Source organism: Hydra viridissima, unplaced genomic scaffold (assembly GCF_058129835.1).
Source record: "Hydra viridissima isolate aposymbiotic clone 2 unplaced genomic scaffold, HvirCarnegie_v1 scaffold_6, whole genome shotgun sequence".
Taxonomy (NCBI): Eukaryota; Metazoa; Cnidaria; class Hydrozoa; order Anthoathecata; family Hydridae; genus Hydra; species Hydra viridissima.
In genome coordinates this window covers 3,342,703-3,352,817 of record NW_028324305.1, presented here as the reverse complement: position 1 = coordinate 3,352,817, position 10,115 = coordinate 3,342,703, and the positions used below count along the sequence as shown (strand labels likewise).

The 10,115-nt window shown below is 27.9% G+C and overlaps 1 protein-coding gene across 6 annotated transcripts; it reads right to left on the bottom strand.

The window, feature by feature from the left end:
• Positions 1 to 62: 62 nt before the first annotated feature.
• Positions 63 to 8,643, bottom strand: LOC145190151 (protein c-Fos-like). 6 transcript variants are annotated; one of them, XR_016453129.1, is made up of 6 exons: positions 7,401 to 8,088; positions 7,013 to 7,192; positions 6,828 to 6,935; positions 6,490 to 6,633; positions 984 to 1,240; positions 63 to 905 (listed from the first exon to the last, which is right to left on the bottom strand). XR_016453129.1 is itself a non-coding variant. In XM_090089704.1 (5 exons), exons 1-4 carry the CDS (start codon positions 8,247 to 8,249, stop codon positions 6,502 to 6,504), a joined length of 444 nt encoding a protein of 147 aa, XP_089945830.1. In that variant the 5' UTR covers positions 8,250 to 8,424; the 3' UTR covers positions 63 to 905; positions 6,490 to 6,501. The 6 variants fall into 6 exon arrangements, 5 of the variants coding, with proteins under 5 accessions (XP_089945830.1, XP_089945833.1, XP_089945831.1 ...); XM_090089704.1 differs by lacking the exons at positions 984 to 1,240; positions 7,401 to 8,088 and adding an exon at positions 8,226 to 8,424; XM_090089707.1 differs by lacking the exon at positions 984 to 1,240.
• Positions 8,644 to 10,115: the final 1,472 nt, after the last annotated feature.

Here is a 10,115-nt window from a genome sequence, read left to right as displayed (position 1 = left end):
TCTGCTCATATTTTTCTCTATATATGCAAGAGGTGTTTTTTAAAGGACACTCAAAAATCTTCTATGAGTACTTTATTGTATTTAAAATTACAATTTTACAAAGGAACTCAGATAAATTAAGGTGTGTTTTCAAAGTTTAAAAAAAATAGTTAAAATCCAGATAAAAATATTTTAAAAAAAACCCGAAATGTACAAGAATTATTACTTTAAAATCTAGAAACTTTTTCTAAAACTCTCAAAAACTGAAAAATGTTTATAAAATACGTTTTTTGTAAATTTATTACAATAATTATTTTTAAAAAATTTCACTTTCACTTATATATATATGTACACGGAAGTACAAAAAGATCGAAAATTACAATTTTCATATTACAAATATCAAAAATAACAAAATGATATACAAAGCTTGATGTAAAAAAAATAAAAAAAAACAAATCAGAAAATAGTTTCAGAAAAAAAGTTAAGTAAAATTCAAAATATTTAAAAAAATAATTCTGTAATTAATAATGACAGCAAGTTAATAAATTATAATCTTTTTACAAAATAGTTTTTTCAAGTCTTTGTAATCCTCGTGTTTTTACTGAAGTCAAGTTTTTTGCACTTCAACTGTCTGAAAAAGTTGTTTAAATTGCAAATCAGTCTGTCTCTCTGTATTCAGTTGCTACTCCATGATATTGGTTAGCGTCATGTCTTTGTCATACAGTTTATTTTTGTGTTTTTAAAATTTTTAAGGTTGTTTATCAACTAAATTTAAATCCAGTAGAGTCATTTTGTTTTGTCACATTTTGTCGTTGATTATGGTCAGATATTTTGTCTGATAAATGTGGTCAGTAATTCTGTGCTATGTCACATATTTCTTTTAACTGAGTAGTTTTTATTCAGAGTTTTAAATCACTGTACCTAAACTGAAAATGGGTAGAATATCAATGAAAACTAGTTTTAAATGTCAATGTTTTCTAATATACTAAACTGTTTTGCGTTACCTAGACAATTACGTTGCGTGAATAAACAATCTTGGTCAGTTTTAATGTAAAGTCCGTCAGTCTATGCATGTCATTCTATTTATATAAATTTCAATGATAAATTTTAAGCTTCAATCATCCCACCAACAGTTCTGTAAAGCAGTAATCAGTCTAACAGTTTTGTACGGTATTTAAAATCTGTAACTAAATAGTTCTAGTTTCGTTTGTCTGCAGAATAGTTAAAGTGCTGTGTTTAGTCAGCCATTTTGAACGCCGTACTAGATAATATGAAGAATTAGTAATATTCAGTCTGGAAAAAAACTTGTTCTTGTTTAGTATCGTTATCGTTGTAAACTTAACTATTTTAATTAAATTTTGTCATAAAGTTTGACAATATGTCACAAATTTAAAATAAGTAAAGTTCGTTAAAAATAAGTCAGTAGTCATACTTAAAAGTTGTTGAAGTGGAATAATTTGGTCACGTTAAAAAGTGATTTCATATTCGAACGGTTGTTCAGTATTTTTCAAATTTGACGTCAGTTGTTTTCACATCGTTACGATAACCAGTCATTTTGTCGTCATTTGGTAAATCTTGTTAACGACAATGTTCCTTGTCAGCTATTTTCAAAATTAGTATATTTACAGATGTTTTTTTTATGTGAATTCTATCCTTAAAGATTGTTTAAGTCGAAAAATTTGGTAAAAGGTCGTTATTTCAGCTGGTTGTCTGTCGTTAGTCGCTTGATTTTAAACTTTTAATGGTGCGTCTAGTATAATGACCTTAAATCTATTTCTGCTCATAACTTAACAATTAAACTCTACACTTTTTTCTGCTGGACAGTTGTTTGAAAAATATTTTTACACAATTTAGTGATTTTCTCTTCATCGTTGTTATCTATCATATTTGGAAAAATAATTCAGCAACTGCAAAAACAAAAAAAAAAGAAAAATTTTAATTATAACTACTTTGAGCTTTTAAATTTTTTTCTTTTCAAAATTTTCTTTTTAACGTTTTTGTAAACTTATTCATAGTAGAAATGTGTATCGAATCGTAGAATACTATACAACTGCGTTATTCAAAAGAAAGTTTACTTTAAAAATTTTGTATTTTCATTATTTTGTCAGTCTTTTATTGTATTAAATTGTCAATTTTTATCGCTGTTTGTTTTTTGTTGTTGTACTTTCATTGTTATTTTTATTGTTTTGTACTTTTATCGTTGTTTGTTGTGTTTCGTCGGACTTTTAAGGCTGTTAGTAGTCGTAATTTTATCATTGTTTGTAATACTTTGTCGTATTTTTATGATTGTATTGCTTTGTTATATTTTTATGGTTGTTTGTTTTGTACTTTTGTTTGTTCTGTCGTATTATTGTTTGTTCTGTCGTATTTTTATCGTTGTTTATCCTGTTTTGTCGTACTTTTGTTTGTTCTGTCGTATTTTTGTTTGTTCTGTCGTATTTTTGTTTGTTCTATTGTAATTTTATCGTTGTTTGTTTTGTTTTGTCGTATTTTTATTGTTTATACTGTTCAGTCCTATTTTCATCGTTGTTTGTATTGGTTTGTTATACTTTTAATGTTTGTGCTGTTCTGTCGTATTTTTATTGTTTGTTTTGTTTTTGTTTTGTTGTACTTTTATTGTTTATACTGTTCTGTTCTATTTTCATCGTTACATGTATTGCTTTGTTGTAATCTTACTGTTTTGTACTGTTTTGTCGTACTTTTAAGGTTATTTGTAATGTTTTGTCGTATAAGGCTGTTTTTCCTGTTTCGTCGTACTTTTAAGGTTATTTGTCCTGTTTCGTCGTACTTTTAAGGTTATTTGTACTGTTTTATCGTATTCTAAGGTTATTTGTGCTGTTTTGTCGTATAAGGCTGTTTTTCCTGTTTTGTCGTATTTTTATGGTTATTTGTCCTGTTTCGTCGTATTTTTAAGGTTATTTGTACTGTTTTATCGTTTTTTTAAGGTTATTCGTACTGTTTTGTCATATAAGGCTGTTTTTCCTGTTTCGTCGTACTTTAAAGGTTATTTGTACTGTTTTGTTGTATTTTAAAGTTACTTGTACTGTTTTGTCGTATTTTAAGGTTATTCGTACTGTTTTGTCGTATAAGGCTGCTTCTCCTGTTTCGTCTTACTTTTAAGGTTAATTGTACTGTTTCGTCGTACTTTTAAGGTTAATTGTACTGTTTTGTCGTACTTTTAAGGTTATTTGTCCTGTTTCGTCATACTTTTAAAGTTATTCGTACTGTTTTGTCGTATAAGGTTTTTTTTTCCTGTTTCGTCATACTTTTAGGGTTACTTGTACTGTTTCGTCGTATTTTAAGGTTATTTGTCCTGTTTCGTTGTACTTTTATAGTTAATTGGACTGTTTTGTCATTTTAAGATTATTTGTAATGTTTTGTCGTACTTTAAGGTCATTCGTACTGTTTTGTCGTAAAAGATTGTTTCTCCTGTTTCGTCGTACTTTCAAGGTTATTTGTACTCTTTTGTCGTATTTTAAGGTTATTTGTCCTGTTTCGTCATACTTTTAAGGTTATTCGTACTGTTTTGTCGTAAAAGATTGTTTCTCCTGTTTCGTCGTACTTTCAAGGTTATTTGTACTCTTTTGTCGTATTTTAAGGTTATTCGTACTGTTTTGTCGTATAAGGTTTTTTTTCCTGTTTCGTCTTAATTTTAAGGTAAATTCCACAGTTTTGTCGTACTTTTAAGGTTATTCGTACTGTTTTGTCGTTTAAGGTTTTTTTTCCTGTTTCGTCTTAATTTTAAGGTAAATTCCACAGTTTTGTCGTACTTTTAAGGTTATTCGTACTGTTTTGTCGTTTAAGGTTTTTTTTCCTGTTTCGTCTTAATTTTAAGGTAAATTCCACTGTTTTGTCGTACTTTTAAGGTTATTCGTACTGTTTTGTCGTACTTTTAAGGTTATTTGTACTGTTTTGTCGTACTTTTAAGGTTAGTTCTATTGTTTTGTCGTAGTTTTAAGGTTGGTTGTATTGTTTTGTCGTAGTTTTAAGGTTGGCTGTGTTGTTTTGTCGTATTTTTAAGGTTATTTGTACTGTTTTGTCATACTCTTGAGGTTATTAGTATTGCTTTGTCGTACTTTTAAAGTTGTTTGTCCTGTTTTGTCTTACTTTTAAGATTGTCTTTGTCTCTTTTTTAAAGCCTGTTTGTCCTGTTTTGGCGTAATTTATTTGTATTTTTTTGTCGTACTTTTGAGGTTATTTTTATTGTTTCTTCGTAATTTTAAGGTTATTTGTATGTTTTGTTGTATTTTTTATTTGTGGCTTTTTGTACTTTGATGTTTTTTTTATACTGTTTTGTTGTGTTGTATGTCCTGTTATGTCATTTGTTTAAGGTCTTTGTATTATTTTGTCGTGAATCTCAAAACAATAGTTCGATGATGTTGCTCATTGGCTCAAATCTATTGTGTTTTCTCAGTATTAAAACAATAGTTATATTTTTATTGTTTTAGTTTTGCAGAGCTAAAGTATTTAGAAAATGCTTAAACTATGCTAGTATTGTGTAGTTGCATTAAAGTTATTTTTAGTATATAGATTTGTAGAATCAAAGGTAATACTTTCGATCTTTGCTTTAGCTCCTGTTATTTTTATAGAAATATATTTTCACAATTTTTGGACGCATTAAAATTAAAGCTGATTTTGTTTCCGCTTGTATAGTTTCGTTTTGTTAATCTGTTAGCTTGTCCTGTTATCTCATGTTTAAATTTTTTCGTGACAAACTCTTAATGTATTGTTTTTTTGTAAATTATAAAAGGGTTTGATGTTTTTGTTTAGTTTTGTCATGTATCAGTTGTCACTGTTAAAATTTTGTCATAACAAAATAATAATACACAATACCTTTATTGTTAACTCTTATATTGTTTTGTTGTGTCACATTTGTTGTTATAGTTTTGTCACTTATACGATGCTTGTAATGTTTTTATTCTTTGTTTTGTCACCTAAAAGTTGTTGCTGGCAAAAGACTTGATTATTGAAGTATCACCAAATTGCTTAAAATTTTTTCACTCATATTCCTTTGTTGTTTTAGTTGTTGATAGTGTAATTTTGTCAAAGTATTAGTTTTTGTAAATGTTTCACAACTGTTTTGTCACCTTCAAGTTGTTGCTTGTAACGTTTCTTTTTTTTTTTTTTTTTTTCTTTTTTTTTGCCAAACACAATGTTGCTTAAATTGTTTTTAATTGTTTTTTTCATGTCAAAGTAATAAAAAAGCTGGTAACATTGTCACTTATTGTTTTGTTGCCTCAAAGTTGTTGTTGGTGTTCATTATGTCATAATTTTAATGCTACTGTATAATTTTATAGTCCCAAAATATAAATGCAATTCTGTGTTGTTCTTTGTAAGTTTTAAAACAACCTTGTGTTGTTGCTAATATTGTCCAAGCGTGCTAATATTGTAATAAGTCCAAGTTGATAATCGTCAATGTTTTGTTGCTAATATTGTTTAAGTCCAAGTTGATAATCAACAATAAAAACATGGTTCCTGCTACGATTTTTTTTGTTAAGTATTTTTTGTTTTGGTATTTGTCATATTTTTATTTTTAAAGTAATTTTGTAATTTGCACTGTCAACTTGTCAAGGTATTGACTCTTGCTATAATAAAATGTAATTTACATTGTTTATTACTACTACACTTATTGCTGTTTGCAAGGTTTGTTGATTCTGAGTTGCAGTTACAAAGAGTCATTTTAAATTTTGTTTACTTGTTCAGGTCTAGGTTAGGATAGGGGTTTAAGAAATCTTCAATAACTATTGAGTAAAATTTTTTCCAGTAAGTCAGTAATGATGTCAAGTAAAATTTGTCTTCAGTAAACAAGTAGTTAATGTCTGTCAAAGGAAACCTGTCTTCAGTTAGCCAGTAACAACCTTTGTATAAACTCAACTTCAGTAAAGCCAGTAAGTTATAACTGTTGAATAACATTTGTTTTCAGTTAATAGAAATAGTTGTTAAAAGGAACTTATCTTTGGTAAAATAGTACTAATAACTGTTGAGTAAATCTTGTTTAAGGTAAATTAGTAAGTAATAACTGTCAAATAAAATTTGTAGCAGCGTGTGAGTAACCGTCTATAATAAGTCTTCTGTAAGTTAGTAATAACTGTCAAATAAAATTTGTAGCAGTGTATGAGCAGCAGTCTATAATAACAGTCTTCTATAAGTTAGTAATAGCTGTCAAAAAAAATTTGTTTTCAGTGAGCCAGTAAATGTTTTGAAAAAACTTGACTTCAGTAAGCAAGTAAGAAAACAATTGCCAGATAACTGTCTTGAGTGAGTAGTTTTCAAAAAAGACTTTCCTTCAGTAAACAGCAATGTTCTACATTCCATTTAATAAGTTTAAGTTATTTTAACAAAACTTAGAAGGTTTTTTAAGATTAATAAACCTTACTCTTTTTCAAATCTCTCAAATTTCTCAAACAGTTGGTTTAGAAAATCTATACTATACATGTTGCAAAATTATCTTGCAAGTTTTTGCATAAAATTGTTTACCGCCAGCAGTCGCTTGTTTAATAATTTTCTAACCTTCATTTATCATCACCTTCCAGTCAGTTTCTTCGATTTACAGGAGTGGAGTCGTATAGCTTCTTCAAGTTTATGCTTCTCCATTTCCAAACGCTCAATAATGTTTTCAAGTTGGCTATTAGCTCTGTTTAAATCATCTGTTTCCTAATAAAAGGTCATGTTTTGTTAAAGCGTAAGATAAGGTTATTTTGGCATTTATTTAAAATTCTTGCGGGACAAAACAGAACAGCATATCCTGGAGAGATTTAAGTGCTCTGCTGCAAATGTGAAAAGTTGACAGAAGAGAGTTGTGGCTAAAGTAAAAATCTTATGGAAAAGGTAATTAATGTAAGAAGTACCTCTACAAGTTTTGTAACATGTGATTTCCTTTTAACACGACATCGTAATGCTGCAACTTTATTTCTTTCTCTTCGTACTCTTCTTCGCTCTTCTTCTTCCATAGTTAACTGCAAATTATTTATAAACTAAATTCTTTTCTCAAACAGATGTTATATATGTATAGGTATTTTTACTAATATGTTACCTCTCTGGATACTCTTGGAATTTTTTCAATAACTGGCATATCAAGTCCCTTTTCAGCTCTCTTTGCTTCAATAGCATATCTTAATTCAAGTTTTACTGGTAAGTCTCCAATCTCAAAATCATTATCAATTATTGGTAAATAATTTCTTTTCCCTTCAGATAATGATCCAATAACACCTTGCTAAAAATTAGCAAAAAAAAAACTATAAGTAGTAATACATCATATATAAAAGATTTTTAAGTATATATAATTTCATTAAAACTGAAAAATGTTTTCAATATAAATTTTTTTCTTAGCCAAAGCAAATAAATTGCTTAATACAAACTGTTAATTATGAATATTTTTATTGTTCTTAAACAGATTATTACTAATAAAATTTTTTAATTACCTCATTTTGTCTTCTTCAAATAATTGCTTTTAACCGGTTTTTTTCATACAAAAAAAGTCATAAACCAAAGCAGCAGTTCATTTTTAATTAAGTTATGAAAAAAAATCCTCTACTTCAAGAAAATACCAATTAAGTAAGTACTGCTTAATAAAAATTGAACTGAAATGGAGAAATGATACTATAAATTTGTTTACTTCTATAACATCTTTTTCTTTAAGCATAAGCTCAAAAGAGCAAAGAAATTTTATCCTGAAGAGTTTAAAATTTCTTTGCCTCTAGCGGAATACCCTTTCCATACAGTCAAGTTAAGAAAATATCTCGTATTGAAAGTCAAATTGTTTTTCTTACACACTGGTAAAAATTATTTACTAAACAAAATTATCTCCAACTGTTGTAAGAAAATATTTCGTTTAAGTTGTGTTGCAGACATGATTGTAGTGAACACTCTTCTCATTCGTTATTATAACGAGTTTTCTAATTATAGTTAAATTGCATCATGAACTTAATATTTCTTTCATGTATCTACTCAACTCTTGTATTTAATTTTGATAAGTTTAAATTTCAGTTACTGCTAAGTAGCAAGATACAGATGGCGACAATGACCCTATCTATAGAAGAATTCTGTTTTCTATTCATTGTAAGACGACATGTTTGCAACGCTTGACCGAGCGCGTTGAAAATAAATAATTAGTAAACAAAATGCCGAATGAATTTAGCGAACAATTGTGTTACTTCGGAAAATATTCTTAAAAAAGGAAAATACAAAATAATATTCTAACAACTGTAATATTTACTATTGAAAAAGAAAAGCTATATAATTCTTACTTGTGAATAAAAGCTGAAATCCATGATCAAAGCAGCAATTATGTTCAAAGTAAACAACGGTTTAAACAGCAAACGCACGTTTGCGAAGTTAACGAAGCTAATTAAATCTCAGCTATCGATGCTCAAGATTGTTTGTTTACGATCTATCCGAACACCTGCGCTTGCGTCGAATTACACACGCTTATGTTCGAATACAAAACAGCAGTGCTAAATATTTGTGCTGTTGCTAAATATTATCTAAAGCGGTATGTGGTTTTCAGCTCTCTGAACTGAATTCATTAACACATTTTTGTATACATGTTTATGGGTATGCTGAACAAAACAATTTGCCGATAGTTTAAACATTTTTTAAAAATTAAAACGTCTTGTTTAAATTTATTTCGACATTTTTATTAATGTTGCAAAATGAACAATCTATTAGGAGAATTCGAACGAAAACGCTCGGAAACATTTGAATTTATCGTGCGAAAGCGATTAACGTAAATAAACTTTTTTTTGAGAATAGATCTTTGGCCATTCTAATTTTACTGCTTTAATCTGTTTTTTGTTTTTTTTTAATTGCAAACTATTTTTATATGCATTTTGCCGAATGTCTTAGTATCTATTATAGTATAAAAATATCTTCCTATTTGAAAAATGAAGACTTGCTTTATAATCCCAAACAAATGTTTATTTAGCACCATTTTATTTACAACGTGCCAGTTTTTTTATTTCTGTCACGGAGCTCTGCAATTCAGTTTCGCGACGATTCCTAAATAGCATTTGTAACAATCCATTCAAATTAGAAAAAATATAAGTTTCTTTAATTTAAAATAAACAAGTTTATATCATTCGTCTTAATACCGACATTTATGGCAAAGATCATCAACTTTATTTAAATAGAAAGTAATTTCTTGCCTACTTTTCAGGATGCAATAAAAACTTAATAGAATTAACTTTTTTTTTTTATGAAATGTATGATTTTTTTTCTTGCAAAAATGTTCTAATTTTAACTATTACAAAATAGTCAAAAGTGTTTTAGGAATTCGCTTTCGAACAGATTGATTTAAATGACTTACGGCGTATTAGAATTTTACTCGTAAAAAAAACCCGAATATTAGTTGAGAAAACCCAATAACTCAAAATCTTATGAAGACAAGCGTTATTCGTGATGTTATTTGAATCTAAAATCAAATTTAAAAAAGACGGAATTCAACGATTGAGAAATTTGTTTCGGCAGAGTTATCCAAATTATAATTAAACTGAGTTTTAGTTTTTTCCCATTTTGGGTTCAGTAATTTTTATTTCCTTTTAATCAAGTGTTTATAAATATTTAAAAATAATACTGGCCAACAAAATTGAATATTTTTTTTTTAAGTGTTGATTTTACAGTATCTTGATGTATTTAAGGTGGTTCCTACATAATCAAAAGTCGAAATTTTTTCAAAAATTGATTTTTTGGCAAATTAGATATTCTAATGTAAAATTTATTGCTCTTTCTCGTGGTATATACTTTTTTTTAAGTTTGTTTATGCTTTTTACAATATTTTTAATTTTATACAGGTAGGTATAGTTTTAGTGCCTAGCAACGGCTATAGCAACCGTTTTATTTTTTAAGTTAATGTCTTAAATGTGATTTAAAACTTTAAGTAGTACATCTCTTTTGCTATTCTAATGTTGCCTTATACGTCAAAGTTGGACATGTAAATAAACGAATAGGTTTTCGACTTAGGGCACTAGTACAAGAATATAAAAATACCTCTACACCATTTGGTAGAAAAGGAATATTGACAAACAACTCCATCAATTCAATAACAAATTATTATGGTATTGCCATTCGAAGAAGTCTAAAATTAAATTGCACTAACGATGAAAAAATTTACACAATGAAAAAGTGGATAGGTGCTATCC

Coding starts and splice junctions, on each gene's coding strand:
- LOC145190151 (XM_080066933.2), bottom strand. CDS start 8,249: ATGGATTTCAGCTTTTATTCACAA. Junction 7,193..8,225: donor ATTTCAGCTTTTATTCACAA/GTAAGAATTATA, acceptor GCTAATTTTTAG/CAAGGTGTTATTGGATCATT. Junction 6,634..6,827: donor ATGTTACAAAACTTGTAGAG/GTACTTCTTACA, acceptor ACCTTTTATTAG/GAAACAGATGATTTAAACAG.